This window comes from Ambystoma mexicanum, chromosome 3q (genome assembly GCF_040938575.1).
Source record: "Ambystoma mexicanum isolate Mex_15411 chromosome 3q, UKY_AmexF1_1, whole genome shotgun sequence".
Taxonomy (NCBI): Eukaryota; Metazoa; Chordata; class Amphibia; order Caudata; family Ambystomatidae; genus Ambystoma; species Ambystoma mexicanum.
Window position 1 is genome coordinate 675429008 of NC_090926.1, and position 19133 is coordinate 675448140.

At 45.5% G+C, this 19133-nt stretch overlaps 1 protein-coding gene across 3 annotated transcripts in view; it reads right to left on the minus strand.

The window, feature by feature from the left end:
* Positions 1-19133, minus strand: part of LOC138582873 (testis-expressed protein 47-like) — a 253568-nt gene that overhangs the window by 159032 nt on the left and 75403 nt on the right. The window contains exons 1-2 of one of the 3 annotated variants that reach the window (XM_069654571.1): positions 5467-5594; positions 4727-4906 (exon numbers count right to left, since the gene is read on the minus strand). The exons of 1 other annotated variant lie outside the window; for it this stretch is intronic. In XM_069654571.1, coding sequence (XP_069510672.1) covers positions 4727-4858 — 132 coding nt within the window. In that variant the 5' untranslated portion in view covers positions 4859-4906; positions 5467-5594. Of the gene's footprint in view, positions 1-4726; positions 5444-5466; positions 5595-19133 lie in introns of those variants that run through there. One more of the 3 variants, XM_069654570.1, reaches the window with a different exon arrangement.

Here is a 19133-nt window from a genome sequence, read left to right on the forward strand (position 1 = left end):
CCAAGGCATACACCTTTTACTAGCCGCCACACAAAACATTCACCGGAATTGATTATATTTTAATTGATGTGGTACAGGAATATATGGTTTGGGAGGTGCAAATTCAGATTGTTGGCTGATTGGATCGTGACATGTACACCATAACCATAGATGCAGGATACCGAACCCCAGCAGATGGAAGATGGACATGCAACAGTACGCTATTTAGGGATCTGGTTTTTGGGGAAACCATCGAAAGGGAAGTTAAAGAATTCTTCCAGTGTAGTGATACTAGAGAGACACCACTTCACAATGTTTGGGACGTGGGCAGAGCCACTTTTAAGGGTCTCGCGATATAGGAAGAGCAGCAAAAAAAAGAGAAAATAAGTATGCAAAACCAGGTTGAAGCAGATGATTAGAGACAAAGGAGAGGTTTTCAAATAAATCAAAGGGGTACAGCCCTGAGGGTCTTCTGTCAGAGATTAGAGTCCTAAAACAGGAATAAAGGAATATTTCAAAAGGGGAAGCGATTGCCCAAATCTGCTTTCAAAAACATAAATATTATGAAAAGGGGGATAAGGCTCATACGCTACTTGCGTCCTGCTTGAGAGGTCAAAGAGCTGAACGGTTGATATAGAAGATTGGAGATGAGGGGGCTGATTCTTACTAAACCTGAAGAAATAGTCTCGCGGTTTGGGGATTATTATATGTGATTATATGCAGCTGAATGAAAGAGTGGAGAGATCGAAACATCCAACTATCTACAGGCACTCCCCTCACTAAACTAATGCCTGATGAGGTCATAAAACTGGATGCACCTTTCACGAGTGAGGAAGTCCTCAAGGCCATATCAGAATTGAAGGCAGAGTCTGTGCCAGGTCAAGACGGATTGGAAGCAAGATGACGTGGTGCAACACAGGTTTGATCCCTGGGTCCGCGCTTAGAATCCTCTGGATATTAAGCGCCTTATAAATAACCAATTACATTTACATTTTACATTTATGTCAGCCTTCTATAAACAGCATGGTTTGTTATTGGCTCCATTCCTAACAAAATTATTTAACAGCATATTAAATGGGGGAAGAGCACCAGCTACTTTTACGCTGGCACCAATCATTGTTCTCCCTAAGGACCGCCAAGACAGGTTGAACTGTGGGTGGTGTAGTCCATACCATTTATAAATGTAGACGTCAAAATATATGTGAGTGTCCTGGCAGAACGACTGAATTCAGTCCCGCTGAGGTTGATACATAATGAGCAGGTAGGATTCATTAGAGGCAGGCAGGGAACGACGACGTCCGCAAGACAATGGATCTCATTGCGGTATTGACAACAGGGATCAAGGTGCTCTCCTAACGTCAGTAGTTGCAGAAAAAGCCTTCAACAGAGTTGAATGGCACATTATGGAAGCGACACTCAGGCAGTTTGGAATCAGCCCTAGATGGCCCGCAGGTTCCCTAGCTCTCTACCAAAATACAAGAGCTAGGATAGTGGTTAACAGAGTGCCGAATTCTACCTAAGTTGTGGCATCCTCCAGAGTGCCCATTATCGCCCTTAATCTTTGCCCTCAACCTGGAACTACTAGCAGTATCGATCCGTTCCAATAATCAGATAAAGGGATATAAAAGGGGAGGAAATTAATTTAAACTAGCGCTATACGCAGATGATATTTTGGCCTATATTACACAGTCCGCTGTGTCACTTGCGCCATTCATTGCCACCATTTCAGAATACGGTTGGATTGTGGGATTCAAAATCAACTAAAACAGTGGCCTTGCCACTGATGGCTTTCCCCTTGTCAGTAGTGCAGATGCTGACTACCCACAGAATGCAGCTCTGTACTGGTAGCATAATGTATTTGGGGGTGCATATCACAGCGCAACAGGAAAGACTGTACAACGTAAATGACCCGCCTACATGGAGCACAATAAAGAAAGACGTTATATAATGTTATCCTGGGCAGCTTATTGTTTATGTTTCAAGCCCTCCCCAAAGTACTGGCGATGGCATTTCACTATGAAATTAAAAAAGCACTCCAGGTCTTTCTTTGGTCTGGGAGGAAACCGCTGCTAGCTTATAACACTCTGACTCTGCCTAAAAACGGAACGAGGACTGGATTCCCGGATTTTTATGAATACTATAGAGCTTCCCAACTCTGGGTTATGGTTGATCACTTAAAGGAGAATAAGGAGAAAGAGTGGGTGACATGGGAGAACCTTCTTTTTGCTCCGGTCACCCTGAGAGAATGGCTTTGGGTTGCCTATAAACGCAAACACATCCCACGTAGAATACCAATGCACCCAGCCCTATAAGTATTATGGCATGTCTGAAGGAGGTTGAAAGAAATGGACAGAATTACAACTTGGTCATCACCACTCAGTTGTATCTTGGCCCCACCATTAAAAGACAACATAATAGACCCCATACAGTTTCAGTATTATTACGAGACAGGCTTGACAAGAGCAGGTCACGTATGGAGGGAAGGCTGTTTTCTACAATAAATCGAGTTAGAAACCGCCCTCAGGGAATTCCTATTCCGCTCTTGATGTATCTTCAATTAAAGGGAGTTCTGGCAGACCCCTGTTGGGCACAGGAACTTCAAATGCACTAGTTCCAATTTGAGCCGATCCTGGACACCCATCTAGACACAAGGGGACTCATATCCGAACTATACACAGCATTAGACCAGAGGCGTCAAAGGGGTTTCTAATACTCAAAAACAATGGAACGAGGACCTCCAGCTTGGAGAAGATACAAATATATGGCAAAAGATATACAAAGAGGTCTGGTCCTCCACCATAGCGGTCCAGTATGAGATGCAAAATGGTAGACTTTTATTTAGATGGCAGGTGACTCTTTACAGGCTATGAAAACCATTTTACTCAGTGGCTGGATGCACATCTGGTCGACTAAACAGGTATTAATCGATTTGGATAACTCAAGACCCTATTAGTCATAACAGCTGTCATCTCTTGCCCTTGGCACCCTTCCTCTGAAGTGTCCATCGTCCCAGCTGGGGTGGGTGGGGACAAAGGGGTACAGTGGTATGAGAGAGCTGAGAATTGTCATTCTTTGGTGTTGGTAAGTGTTTTACTTTTTTGGATTATATTGTTTATTGAGTGGTTCCATTTGTGGACCCGAACAGTTAGGTCATTTTGCAAGCTTCACTTTTCACCAATGTGATGTGATTTGCTGTTAATACTTTAATAAAAAGATATTTTCAAAAGAAAAGGTGAGCACTTTTATACTGTGCCAGTAAGTATAGTTATTGGAAAATCTCATCTCTCAGGTTATTTGTGGTTTTAAAGGACAATGCTCTTTTGTCTTGTGCACTTTCTTCTAAGGGGTAAGGTCAATTTAACTAAATGTTTATGTGTGTCTTTAAGATATGTTCACTTACTGTGCTTATTTATGGGCGCCTGCTTTGGTTTTTTGCTATGGGCGCACAAGTTCCCACACTGAGTGAAGTGAGTGAGCCATACTCATCCCCAAGTCAGAACCACACATTTTCTAGCACATGTTGCAGCAGGAGGCCAGCAAGCAGAGTTCACCAGACTTGCCACAGAATCTACCAATATTCTACAGTTGCAAGGGGTTACTTTGCATGGAGGGAGAAAGGGTGATATAGAAATTAATAAACAGCGATTTTTCTGAAGTCTGGCAAATGTCATGCAAACTAGTTTCCTTACCACAGCCTCCTCAGATGTAAGCCCTACCCAGCGCTTGAAGCTTGCCTACACACCTCATCACATGATGTGATCCCAAAGCAATTTTAAAGTGGCAATGATAACATATTTTGGGTACACCACTGCCATGGAAGTGATTTAAAGTGGAATTGATGTACAGTGTGGAGTTTGAAAAGAAGCAGCATGAGAGAAATTGTACCATTTTAAAATATTATTTTGAACATTTCCTCTGAGCAGAGTTCAACTGCCAGCTCTGCCCCCTCTGAACTCTGCCTCCTCGAAACTCACCCCACTCCTCCAAACTCGACCCCCTCCAGCCCTTAAATTAAAACAAATAAAGAAGCCAATCAAACTGCAAGCACACTTTCAACCAGAGAAATTGCAGTATTAAGGCACAGCCTTGATATCCAACAACCTTACTGTCAGATCAAAACTATCTATCACAAATTGGTTTGAGCAATTCCCTGCATATTTGTTCGTTACTGTGTAACCATGAGCCCATTGGGCACCCGCCTGTAACTCAAGTCCGCTTATCATCTGTAACAGCGCCTCAATGCCTCATGGGCTGGAAGCGCGCTTGATAAATGCAAATAAATAAATAAATAAAACTGTCAGCAAGATAAAGAACGAGACACTGGGCCTCATCATGAGTTGGGCGGTAGCCCTTAAATACGGCGGTAACGCTATTACCGTCACATTTAAGGGTGTGCCCAAACATGAGTATGGCGTGTTTACCCCCAGCTCAGAGCTCGGAGTAAACGCGCTGGAAAAATGCTGATTTCCGGTGCAATTACCGCATGGTATACCGCCGGCAGTAATTAAGCCAAAAATTCCCCATTGGGTCCATCCGGCGGTAACACCACCGAATGGGTGGGTGGTAAAGCAAATACAGTTTAGTGTGTTCCGGCGCACAGCCTCGAGGGTTGCACATTGTGGTCTACGGGTCGCTATGAAATACATGGGTGAACTCGAAGTGGCACAACTACTTTGGCAACTCAGTGGCCAATTTCAAAAAGTCTCTAAAATCGGTCAGACAACTGTGCTCGGTAGCTTCCACTGACCGCATCATCCTGCGTGTTCAAGAAGGTCCTTCGACTCAGAATCTGATGGAACAAGCTGGTGCCGCCTCGGTCCTGCGCCGAGCCCGCCTGCCTCTTCCCCTTGAGCTGGGCGCTCTTCTCCGAACCCTCCATGCTCTCGATGGAATATCCGGAAGAAAGCAGCAAATGCGACAGGCGGAGCTACGCAGACGGCAGACGAGAAAGAACGAAAGAAGGAAGGAAGGGGAGAAAAGTGAGGAAGGAAACAGAGAGGAGAGAAAGGGATGAAAGGAAGAAATGCAATCAAGGAGAGAAAGAAAGGAAGGCGAGAAATAGAACAAAGGAAGGAGGGCAAGATACGATGAAAGGAAGGAAAAAAGTGAAGCAAGCAAATAAACAAAAGATGGAAGTAAGCAAAAGAGAAACGCATAAAGCGAAAAGGGGTTAGTGGGAGAGAAATAGACAAGAAACAGGCTGCAACGAAACACAGACAATAAAGATATACTAAAGTACAGGAATATGGAGATGGAGAAAAAGAGATGGTGGAATGAAATAAAGGGGTACAAAGAAAAGGAAATTAAATGAAAGCAGGAAAAAACAAAAATTGCCCAATGCGAGACAACTGAAAGTACAAGTGATGAAATAAGAATTGAAGAAAACAGACCGCGAAAAAGAAGAACATTAATATCAAGAACCATGCAGAAGCTTGAGGTCTGCAAAGCGTGCTGGTGCTTGCGTGTGGCGTTGCGGGCTGCACTCACCCGTCCGGTCTGCGCTGTTTGCTGCTGACACTGGCTGTTTCCGTTGTTGGTGTGGCTGCAGGGGACTGTTGCCTAGGCAGCTAAGTATGGATCCTGTCCCAATTGAAATCCCGCCGACTTTCTTCAGCCACGTCCAATGGCCCCGTGTTTACTCTGTGTGAGGCGAGGAGGTTTCTGCAGCCCGCCCTAAGCATTGAAAGCCTGGTGACGTTCTTAGAAGGGCAGTCTGGGGAAAACCTCCAAGTCGCAAACGCTGCACGGCTGGGACTGCAGCGTGCTCACACGAATGTTAGAAGGCCTTACTCCCCGGCGTCATCAGATGCTCACGGTGGAGCCATGCCAGCGTTTCACACTGAGCGCGAGGGTCACGTGTGGATCGCCCGTACTCCCATGACCAGCACTTCAAAAAAGTGCATAATTTGCAAAGCTCCACCCACCTCACCAAAAAGACAAACTAGGCTGTGAACCGAGAAACGAGCACAGTTTACTTTACTTAATAGTGTAAGATATCAGGTATATTTGTAGGTGCCCTCTCCCCAAGGAGGACTTGGCGTGTTAAAGAGGAAGAGTCCTCTTCCCATGTAACACTCACTTGGGCATCTTGGCACGATTGACATATTACATGTTCATTGTGACCCAACTTAACGGTACTCATTTTATAAACCTGCGAAGGATGAAATGCAGAGGGGACCTGGCGAGATTCGAACCATTGACCATGGATGCATTAGTCCACTGAGCCACAGACCGGGATACGGGCCGATACATGTACTGGCCCCAATAGAGGTAACCTTTCCATAGTTGTGATTTCTGATTAGTTTGACAGGAAAGCAGATCACCTTACTTCACTGTATTGTACTTTAGAATTACCCTTGAATAGCCATTCAGAAGTAGCGGAATTGCACTGAGGGCCTTGTGATCCTGCACAAAACTGTTCTGAGAATGAGCGTTCACTATCAGTGAATGTCTTGACGAATTATAACATCAGTGATTCGTATATGTAGTGATCCAGCAAGCACAATGATCTGGTCTTGCTATATATGTAGTGATCCAGCCAGCACAATGATCTGGTCTTGCTATTATATGTAGTGATCCAGCCAGCACAATGATCTGGTCTTGCTATTATATGTAGTGATCCAGCAAGCACAATGATCTGGTCTTGCTATTATATGTAGTGATCCAGCCAGCACAATGATCTGGTCTTGCTATTATATGTAGTGATCCAGCCAGCACAATGATCTGGTCTTGCTATTATATGTAGTGATCCAGCCAGCACAATGATCTGGTCTTGCTATTATATGTAGTGATCCAGCAAGCACAATGATCTGGTCTTGCTATTATATGTAGTGATCCAGCCAGCACAATGATCTGGTCTTGCTATTATATGTAGTGATCCAGCAAGCACAATGATCTGGTCTTGCTATTATATGTAGTGATCCAACCAGCACAATGATCTGGTCTTGCTATTATATGTAGTGATCCAGCCAGCACAATGATCTGGTCTTGCTATTATATGTAGTGATCCAGCAAGCACAATGATCTGGTCTTGCTATTATATGTAGTGATCCAGCAAGCACAATGATCTGGTCTTGCTATTAACCCAATAGTAAACACTTGCATATCCGTCTCCACAATCCATGATTTATTAATTTTCAACCCAGACAAACAATAACTTGTGTGCTTGACTCCAATGCACTTAAAGTGCTTGTTTTTTATGTGAAGATGAGGCAGCAAGACTATACACTTATGGGCTGTGAAAACTGCCAACTTTAGGAGGTCAAAAAAAGGTCAAAGCTCTGCCAAAGTTTGGCAGAAGCAGATGTCACAGATTGCCTCAATTACACACCCACTCCCAAGGCAGTTCAGTTATTAGGATTGTTTGCAAATGGGGTCTAAAAGCCAACCCTCTCTCTCTCGCCTAGAGATCGCCAAGTATGTCCATACTATCGAAAGGCAGATGAATACATCATCCATTGCATCTGCACGGCCCCTGCCTCCCTACCGTAGAAACGAGAGGAGTATGTCATTCTTGGTGCCGCTTCCCTGCCTAAATATCGCAAGTACGAGAGACGCTCTTCACTAAGGCAACTCCACGACCTTATCCTCGAACCATCTAAGACAGGGGTGCACAACTGATTTTGACAGAGGGACGAAAGTACCTTACATGAGGGCTATAGTGAGCCTAAAAGTAAATGTGGGTGGGGCGGTAGTCGGGGCGTGGCAGGAGGCTTTTTAAACCCCCAATTTGTACTAAACACATAGAAAAAGAATGTTTTTGAGGGGTAACGATTTTTATTTGCATTTCATACTTACATTTTGTACTACACATTTTCCATTGTTATAATTTATTTCTATTTAGTTATTGTATCTCGCCTGTTTAATTAACTTATATATATTTTATTGACCCTAGATTGAACATGTCGTTATTTTGGACTGCTACAGTTTGCTGTTTGGGTTGCCCAAGAGGAGTATGGCCTTCGTTGAGTCAGGTTTCCTCAAAAAGCCAAAGATGAACATCTCCTAACTGTGCCTGTTTTAGCTTTATTAATGGGTTCACTCTTGGAGTGCAACACTATGCCCCATGGCCCCCTCAACCCCAACCAAACACTATGCCCCATGGCCCCCTCACCCCCAACCAAACACAATGCCCCATGGCCTCCTCACCCCCAACCAAACACTATGCCCCATGTCCCTCACCCCCAACCAAACACTATGCCCCAGGGCCCCCTCACCCCCAACCAAACACTATGCCCCATGGCCCCCTCACCCCCAACCAAACACTATGCCCCATGTCCCTCACCCCCAACCAAACACAATTCCCCATGGCCCCCTCACACCCAACCAAACATTATGCCCCATAGCCCCCTCACCCCCAACCAAACACTATGCCCCATGGCCCCCTCACCCCCAACCAAACACTATGCCCCAGGGCCCCCGTACCCCCAACCAAACACTATGCCCCATGGCCCCCCACCTCCCAACTCCAAACATCCACCTCCCGAATCAGCACACACACAAACCAGCACCCATACAGACCCGAACACCCCACCACCAAATCATCACACACACAAACCAGCACCCATACAGACCCGAACCCCCACCCCCCAATTCAGCACACACACAAACAAGCACCCATACAGACCCAAACCTCCCACCCCCAACTCCAAACCCCCACCCCCCAAATCAGCACACACACAAACCAGCACCCATACAGACCCGAACCCCCACCCCCAACTCAGCACACAAACAAACATGCACCCATACAGACCCGAACCCCCAACCCACCCAACTCCAAACCCCCCACCCCCCAACTCAGCACACTAGCATGCACCCATACAGAGCCAACCCCCCCACCCCTCAACTCCAAACCCCCCACCCCCAAATCACACAAACCAGCACCCATACAGACCCGAACCCCCACCCCCCAACTCAGCACACACACAAACATGCACCCATACAGACCCGAACCCCCCACTCCCCCAAATCCAAACCCCCCACCCCCCAACTCAGCACACACACAAACCAGCACCCATACAGACCCGAACCCCTCACCCCCCAAATCAGCACACACACAAACCAGCATCCATACAGACCCGAACCCCCCCAACTCAGCACACACAAACATGCACCCATACAGACCCGAACCCCCACCCCCCAACTCAGCACACACACTCTCAAGCATGCACCCATACAGACCCGAACCCCCACCCCCCAAATCAGCACACACACAGTCCCAAACCCCCCACCCCCCAACTCAGCACACACACAAACATGCACCCATACAGACTCGAACCCCCCACCCCAGCACACAAAAAACATTCAAATCAAAACATTCATACACATCCGACAACCCCCCCACCCCCGCATCTCAACATACACACAAAAAACATTAAAATCCAAACATTCATGCACATCCGACACCTCCCCACCCCCACATCTCACCATACACACAAAATACATTCAAATCCAAACATTCATACACATCCGACACCCTCCCCATCCCCGCATCTCAACATATACACAAAATACATTCAAATCCAAACATTCATACACATCCGACAACCCCCCACCCCCGCATCTCAACATATACACAAAATGCATTCAAATCAAAACATTCATACACATCCGACACACATCCGACACACATCCGACACCCCCCCACCCCTGTATCTCAACATACACACAAAAAACATTTAAATCCAAACATTCATACACATCCGACACCCCCCATCCCCGCATCTCAACATACACACAAAAAACATTCAAATCCAAACATTAATACACATCCGACACACATCCGACACCCCCCACCCCCACATCTCAACATACACACAAAATACATTCAAATCCAAACATTCATACACATCCGACACACCCCCCATCGCAACATACACACACAAAAATAAAGCAAAACAGACCCGACACACAAACACAAACAGACCACTTACCAGAGACATGTCGGAAGGCAGGTAAACTGGAACGCTGGAATCGTACTACGGCTGGCGTGGTTCAAGAGTGAAATGCCTTCCGGCATCAAGCCTTATGGACCACGCCAGCCGTAGTGCTGGCCCTCCATTGGTGCAGCACACATGCACTACGTGGCTCGTAGGAGCGACGTGGTACATGTGTGCTGAGCCAATGACAGCCAGTGTTTTGTCCGGCCCGGAAGACAACAAAGACTTTCCTAATAGAGGGCGGCCGCGGGCCGCCCTCCATTAGGAAGGTCTTGGTGCCTTCCGGGCCGGACAAAAGAGCATGGTGGGCCACAACTGGCCCGCGGGCCGTATGTTGTGCACCCATGATCTAAGAAGACATGAAGTTGCAAACTTAAGAAGACAAGAACATGTTGTAACTAAACATGACAAAAGCCAGTGACACCAATTACCAGAGAGACACACGTAGATGCACGAGACACGAAGCAGATAAGCACTCATCATGAAGATGGACAGGTACTAAGTCCAACACACATTTAAACATGAAGAATGTTACCTGAATTCAATAGACACTAGAAACATCTCATAATCATAGTACACGCTGAAACGCAAGACGCATAAGGAAATCTTGCTGAACACAGAAATGCAGCAGGAACGAGTGCCCATTTTGGAGAAAACAGATGGCGCCACTTCGTTAGAGTGAATGGAGACTCCAAGTATGCCGCGCAGATGCCGAGAAATTCAGTTTGCTGAATTAGCTGAAGCACAGACCTACACGGGCCAGGCAGAGGCTATGCCGCCCGCTTCCAAGGTTATTGCAGAAAAGGCTATAAAGGATAACAGAAGATAACAATCCCCAAGCAAGACATATTTCTCTTAGATTAGGTAAAAGAACAAACAGCCTTTGAATACCAGGTGCCGGCTAACTAAAAGCTTAAAATCGCATGAATAGTAGCTCAACCAAGTCTCTAGAGGCTGGGGAGGGTAATAGCACCCACATTAATAAGAGCTAAATTCATGGCAAAAGGTGGGGACAATAATTCAAAATGTGGTCTCATACGTGACTTACGATTAGAGAACAGTGTCCATTTATTAGCACCAGACACAGATATGCCCCTGCCTCAACTCCCTAAATGTTCTCAGAAATGAAATGCCAGACAAGGCCAAGTTCACAGTTAGGAGCCCTTGCTTGTGCCCTAGGAAATCAGGGATAGTCTCTGAGTTAACTAGAAGTGGCTCCTTGGTGTCTCTCCCCTACCACTATATTTTACTAATGTGCTGATGATCTTCCCAATGCCCAAGGTTGGTGAAGCCAGTACCAACTAAACATTGTGCTCCGATAATGCTGCCTTGCAACTGGTGCAAGAGTCAATCAATTATTATTACGATGATGTATTTCTTACCATATCACTTTAGGGGTAGTCCAAGGTGGGGTCACCAAAGCACTATATCCAATAAAAACACTGACCAGTATATATTCTATATGTAGACGATGCCCTTAACCAATACCACCTTCTCGTAAGTTTTTGTAAATCCAACATCAGGTATGATGTATATTTTGATTATAAGCTGGTGTTTGAGATGAACATCTTGAGAGCTAGAGACGTTTGGTGTTCACTGCTGTCCATGTTTTATTATGATTATTAATAAAACAGGCCTTTGTCAATTAATTTGGCTCCTCTTTTATTGGGTGTGGGATTTCCTGGCCTGTCAGTCCCACTTAGGGCTTGGGATTTCCATCCCCTACATTCCACTAATTCCCATATTAGATTCTACCGATTGTTGAGCCCTATGGTCCAAGTTCTGTCTGTTCTGGAGATGATGGCCTGGAGGCAAATGCCTTATCTGCATAACATCCTTGGGGACTTCCATGTTGTGACCTACTCTGCACCCCTGGTTAGTTCTGGAAATCGTGGTGGTGCCATCCAAACGCTCAATCCCCAGTCAATCTTATCTCCCTCACGCCTTAATGTTCCTCTCCCTTTCAACTGCTGTCCCTCTTGCATTCTCCTCCTATTCTCCCCCTTCTGACTCCACCCACCTGCCCATCTCTCACTGCTACTTAATCACTGTCCCTCCGCTGCTTATCTCATTAACCTACCTTCACCGTCCAATCTTACCTCTTCTTACCATTCCTCCTACAACTCCCACTACTGCTCTCCCCTCTGCCACACCACCAGTGTTCCCTCTAAGCTGTACGCATGTGCGCTTGCCCAGCTTCCTTCTGGGTGCCGCTCAAAAGAATTTTAGCAGCGCACCCAGGCCATTCCCACCTTCTCAAGAATGCATATGGTACAAGCCACAGCAGTTACCTGACATTTGCTTTCTCTCCAAATAAAGCTAAATTGTACTAACTAGTCTTGATATTCTGGTCCAGCCTATTTACATTACCCTACTACGCAAGCGTGGCCTTAAAAACCTGAAATAGAGAATACACCATAAACGAAGCATGAAAAAGTAGCTCTTTGAACATAAGATCTTACTAAGATATGCCTGTACACATAATCAAAGCACTTCCCTCCACCACACATGATTCCTATACTTGACTACCACACTTGTACATTCACATTTAGATATTACCGGACAACCTTGAATCTGCCTACTGTGGTTCTGCAAAAGGTTACCAGACTTGTACCTACATCCACCCGTCTTATCTTTGTTGTAATATGAACAATCAAGAACCAGAATGTCTATTACTCATGATCCTTAGCAAAAGTACCATCCACACTATGTGACCGAACTGTCAGCTCAAATATCGGATACAGACTGCAAGTAAGAAGGCTACTTGGATGTTTAACCTCATCCCATGCGTCCTATGCTTTTGTAGATATGTCACACACAGGCTTTGAAGCAGTACCTTTGCAACGCAATATAAAACTCAAATACTAATTTGCCTTTTAAGAATTTTGAGTAGGAAAATGTCATGCTCAGTGTCTCCTACTTTAGCACTGCTAACATTACTCTACAGGTGGCGAGCAAGATTGCAATATCATTTACTTGGCCTGCAAGGGAGAATGAGTATGGACTATGCCTGGCATTACTCGTACATAGTATTAGAACAACGGATATTCAGGCAGCCAGAATTCTTTTCACACAATCTGCATCCTTTCCCAAGTTTTCAGACTTGGATTGAGCAAAGACCATGACAAATTATATGCTAACTCGCTGCTATAAAAAATAAAAAACGATTTTACTGAGCACTTGCATAATCCTACTGAACAATATTAGGGCAGGGTATGTTCGAAACAATCTTGCATGCACTGCATAATAATTGTGTACATGCAGAATTTTAACATTTTGTTAAACTGCACATAATATCATGATGAAGCTTTAAATATGTTTTGCTTGCAAACTATTGTGATCATGCAAATATCACAGTGAGTGTTTTACTGCTACAATTCCTCACTTTTTATAAAGCCCTATCAACCAGTGTTGAAGGCTAGCCCAGGAGCCGAGGAGAGGTACGATCGGAAGGGCGGTTGGAAGGAAGGGCACAGGAGGATGAAGAAGAAATCAGGAACTTTCAAAAACCAAGTTGGATGTTTCAGCAGTACAGTGCAGTGAAGGAAATGTGTGTTTGCTTAACTAAATGAAACTCTAGTAACCATCATAGGAAATTGCACCTTCTGTTTCCTTCTGCTCAGCTATTGAGGGCTTTCCAATATAATCATGTGTTCTGCGTTTATTACCTTAAGCATCCCCATGCATCTTGTTTATGTGATAACAGTGAATTGCAGAAGAGGAAGAAGGCACTCAATATGATGTACCCCTGAGCGTTGCTACTATTAACTTAAACTGCAAATATATGTATTTTTCTTCAACGACCCCATAAGAAACCTCAGTAAGGGTCTTTTTGAATTTTGTGTAGGCTGTGGTGAGGATGGGTGGGCAACACTATAGGCTGCATTATATGCCCTGTCATTTTCTCTTCCTATGTCCGGTTTGCAAGCAGGGCTTTGAGAAGATTTTACTCCCTACTTGCAATCAAATGAGTTTTCAGGGAGCAATAAAGTAACTAGCTTTGCCAGTATGGATATTTTATGCTTCTTGAACGTTCTTTCCCCTTAAAATGCCTCTTGAGATTGGGCATTATTAGAGTTCCTTCATATGCAACTGCTATGTTGGTCCCCGACTAGAAAATATCAATGGAGCTTTGTGGGTAGAAGCATGTGGTAGAATCCTTTATGTTCATTGTTTTGTGTCTTTGTTGAACATGTTTTCCTGTTTTTATGGATCAAATACTGATGGTGTATATATGTCTGTTAGCTGAAAGACTGATGTTGTCACAGCTCTATTCACAGAACAATATAATATTGATGGTTAGCAGAGGAACAAGGATTTCTGATTCTAATATTCTGTGGAGCCGTTATTATGATTTAATTATTATCCTTACACTAATTATGAGAGGAACCTTCACCTGGCACATGAACTCCTACTGACATGATTTCGGACATATTCCTTTTAGTTGTCGTTATTCCTTTTGCAAACATTGTATCCTGTATTAAGTTTTTGACAGCCACATCATTTATGCCAAGTGATATTTGTTGTTTGTAATACATATGATGGTTTTTCCCAATGACAAACAAAATTCTGCATAGTCACTGAACAGCGCCGACAAATAAATGGCCACAACCACACCAACTGTTTTATACTGAGCATACAATACTTTTTTGTACACTTATTTTTTTGTAGCCTATATGTTTGGGGAAAGTGTTTAGGATGAACCGTATACACTTCTTTATAAAGGATTACAGTGGTTGGGTGTGGAAATTCCCTTCCAAACTTTCTTCGGGGATGATAGCTCACTAACTGTACATGCTCACAAAGTGACTTAACTCATTAGTGAGTTGCGGACATGGAAGATTATTTTTGTACGAAAGACAACCATTTCCACACTTTGAGAAAATACATTAGAGGGAACATTGCACACCACTACTACTCGCTCCTCTACACCTCTACATCACTACTACTTCCTCCTCACCACTACTCCTCCACCCGTATTCTCCTCCTTCACAACCAGGGATGGATTGGCCCATCGGCCTTTCGGCCCGTGGCCGAAGCAAAATCATTCCAGCCCACGCCTGGGATGTTTTTGCGAGGCCCTCGGGGCCGGTTCTTTCCTTTGCGGAATTTGCAGTGTATTTGATGAATGTATTTGCATTGCCTCTGCCTGCAGAGAGGCCCGGAGGCTGAACCGTGCTCAGCTCAGAGTGCCTGCTGCTGCTGCATCAAGCAACACCATGGCGCCAGCCAGCCAAGCAGTGTTAATTTTTGTTACAAAACACTGGAAGCAGCCGAGCTGGGGCAGGGCATGGGCTGCTTCAGCCCGGCCGCTCCCAGTGAAATGTATTTTGCTTTGCCCGATTTATTTCTGTCCTGACTGCTGCATTTCCATGCACGGTGCATCCTGTGGGTGATCGTGGGGGCCCTGGGCTGGCCTGGGCACATAGCTGTGGCAGTGGGTACGGGAGCACGTCACAGCTGGAGTGTCCCATTGCACTGGAGCCAGTAATGTCTTCCCATTAACTGGGTGTACAGGCGGCGTTCCATGCCTCGGGGTTTCTGTTAGACAGCAGCAGGGGCCAATGCACTTTCCACAGTGAGTCTTTTTCGGAGTCGCCGCCGCAAAGTTGGTCTGCGGTAGTCGAACCGGCAATGTGCACTAGTTCAGTGCCATTGATTCGCTCCCTGCACCACACCCTGTCAGTGCTCTTACCGGTGGCTGTCAGTTCATTGCTCATCCGTCTTTTAGAGCGGCAGAGTTCAATGCCATTTGCTGAACTCCTCGATCCTTTTTTGGGAACTGTTCGTGTCAGTGCTTTGTCAGCATCTCGGAAAGCAACTGATTTGTGTCCTTTGGCCCTTTGGGAGCTGCACGTTTCCTAAGCTTATACCGCCCTATTGAGTCTGTCAACATGTAGGTTTTCTGTGCTGATCCCTAGTGAAAATGTGGGAGGCAGGCTTGTGGCACAGTGTATTTTTTCAAGCCTATATGGGACTTTCAGAGGTCAGTATTCTATGTGCATTCCCTGTGGACTTATTCAGAACGGCGGGGATCTGTGTTCTTTGTTGAGTCCTGTGACTTACTAGCTACAGAACAGCGCTCCTACAACATTGTGTGAAATAGCCTGGTTGTCTGTGCATGGGGACTCCAGTAACATTACATCGCATGGGGACTCCAGTAACATTACATCAATGGATGTGAATCCTGGCCAAGGAGGGGGAATCGCCCCCTTCCCTGTGGAGACCCTGACCAATATCCTTGATGGTGGGCATGCCAACACTCTTGTCAGGAGAGAAGTAGGTGAGTGCAACAAGCTATATGCTTCCACTCAGTCATGACACAGGCCATCTCCACCCATGGCCAAGGTATGGGAGCATGTGCTGGACACCTTGGGCCCAGCCCCTGGCCTAGATCCAGGTTGGGCGAGCACCCCCCACTTCGGGGCATCCAGAGGGATGCACCAGCCCTGCAGACCGCCAGGAGAGGGAAAGTAGAGTCCATGGAGGAGGACGCCTCCCAAGTCATCCTTTTCCCTTCCTCAGGTGAGTGGGGGTGCTGCAGAGATGTTGCTCCCTGTTAATCCTCCTGCCTGATTAGTTCAGGCTGGTGTCGCTGGTCAGTGGTCCTCAGTGTTTGGTCTTGGTTGGTCTCCCTTACTCGTTCCGTTTGGCTCACCACTTTCTCTGTGAGGCCAGAGAGCAGCCTGATGTGCATTTTTAAAACAAGGTTAATTATAAGTCGCGCCAAAAAAGGCTGCTTTAAAAGTATTACAGCTACCATTTTCTTCCAACATGCTTACTATTGAGCTTGGTTTTAGGAGACTGCCTTTATGCAAGTTACATACATTGAATGTTTTCGTCAATCATCAGAGGCATGCAGCTTAGCATTGAATCGTGTGCTTGTTTGGTAAGGGGTGGTTTCTAGAGCGGAGGACAGCCTGGTTGTGTGCCTGTCACGACTTCCAAATTCTTGGGGAAAAAGGCCTCCAGTTTATTCTTTCTTCAGATATTTTTTTTGCATCTTTCCTATTTTATGGTTACGTCGCTTGCTTGAATGCAAAGTCATGTCAGCAGGTGGTTTTCATCATTATGCCGGTGTGTTGAGTGTGTGATAGGCCGCACGTGGAAAGTTTGACACATGGGTTTTAGTTTTTAGGTGCAGGTGCATTGATAACAAACATGGCTCAAAACAAACTGACGTTTTGAGACCAAGTGATTGGGCACCAGCATGAGACCCTGCTTGAGATCCTCGTCTCCATATACCCTCACACTTAAATTGGACACTGGCTCTTGGGCACTGCAGCCACGCACGCATGTGCACCAACCACATGTTTGAACCATGTTTGCCAAGCCTTTTATCAACTGGGCAGTACTTCACATATTTTGATTACAGAAAAATGTCCATTCTTTCCCACAGCCAGAGGTCACATGGCAAGGCTTCGGAAATGCTGTGAGTACCTGGTCATATGATGGCAGTGACCTGGCAGCCTAAAGGACTGGCTCTGCCAGTGATTTTTTATTCCGTGTAGGAATGCAGAGGGCGTTCTTTCCGGCTGGGAAATGTGAGAAGGCACCGTTATATTCATCAACGTAGCCAACTTCCCCCGCCCACAACCTCCCTCCCTTCAAACCTTTTAACATCTCTCCTTGGAAAAATCCAGAGACTGAAATCCTATCTGGAGAAAGGGCTATAGAAAACCCTGTACTTCACGTGCATTGTCTGAGGGAGATGCAGGATGGGTGCGTGGGTGGCTTTTTCTCACACACATGATCACATGGAACCAGCAGTCAAGAGGCACGGAGGGCCAAGAAATAAGAGCACCTGGTGGCAGCATCCGTGTATGTGTGGGTGGGACAACAAAGCTTTAAGCACTGGAAAATCCAACCGTATTGGCCTGTGTATAGGTATTAGATAGGCATTTTCCTAACACTGCTATTGTATGTTCAGGTACTTGCACTACTTTACAGCTGCTATCATTAATCGCCAGTTATACCATCACAGCAGTGACTGGTAAATGATTATTCCATGCCTACACTAACACCCAAACAATTGGCATTGCCAATGCTTGTTTTTCATGAGTGGTTGCTCCAAATGTAAGACTCCGAATAGATTCTAATTTAAAAATGACCACCTCACCACTTTCTGTTCCGCATTCATACATACAGTATTTGTTTGTGCGTTAATGATCTTTTCCCAGCCATAATCAAGCAGTAGCACTCTGAGTTCTGCAGTCATAGTAAATAGCAACAACATGGAGGCTTAAGAACTGCTGGGCTGGCAAAACCGCCCAAACAGGTTCATGGGACATTTGTTATTTATGTAACGAAATGTCTTGAAAGTCACTGCTGTGCCTAACATGTGATGGCAGCAGCAAAATAGTGTGACACGGCATGGGCATATAATGCACTGTGCCTGACAAATGGCGAATACTTATACATAGGCCAAAACTGTTGCCTTTCCCAATGCCTGTTTTTAACAGGACTTCAGTGAAGGACACACATAGGGGCTGAAGGCAGACCTGTCTAAGACATTTTTATTACATTAGCAAGTTTACAGCTTCAATTAAGTCCTTAACTCTTGAAGGCTGAGAAAACAACGCACATTTTGATGGTAAGGCTTGATTAAAGGAAGCTGAAAGAATACCCATGAAGAGGTGTTTTGGATGAGGAGGGGTCCTGTCACAGAACTGTGTGCAAAGTTATGTTATTTTACAAGTTGTTTTGTAATGTAACAGACACATGGACCCTCCATAAGTAGCATTTTCTGTAAAATCGTAAATTGACGCGATTCATGGATGATGTTTTGGGGGCCACTTTTTTGAGGCAAGGGGTGGGCCACTTTTCTTTGGGTGTCCAGGCCTATTTCTTGACCCAGTCCGACCCTGTACACAACACCTTCTCATGTACCCTTTCTTGCACTCCCTCAGTCACCCCCTCACTCCAGACTTTCTCATTACTCATTTCACTCCCACTCTTGCCATCCTTCCATTGACAAACACAATGCAGGGTCATTTTTTCTCACCAGCCAACACATCACCTTTTCTACAAGTCGTCTCCACACACCTTTCCACCGCCCTTACTCCTTCTGGTCACTTTGTCCACCACCCCGCCTACTCAGACCTCACCACAACAACCCATACCCTCAGTTTTCATGTCGTTATCCACCCCCTCATTCTCAGATTGCTCCTCCTGTGGTGGTTACCCTGGTCAATCCTGCCTGTATCTCCCTGCCAT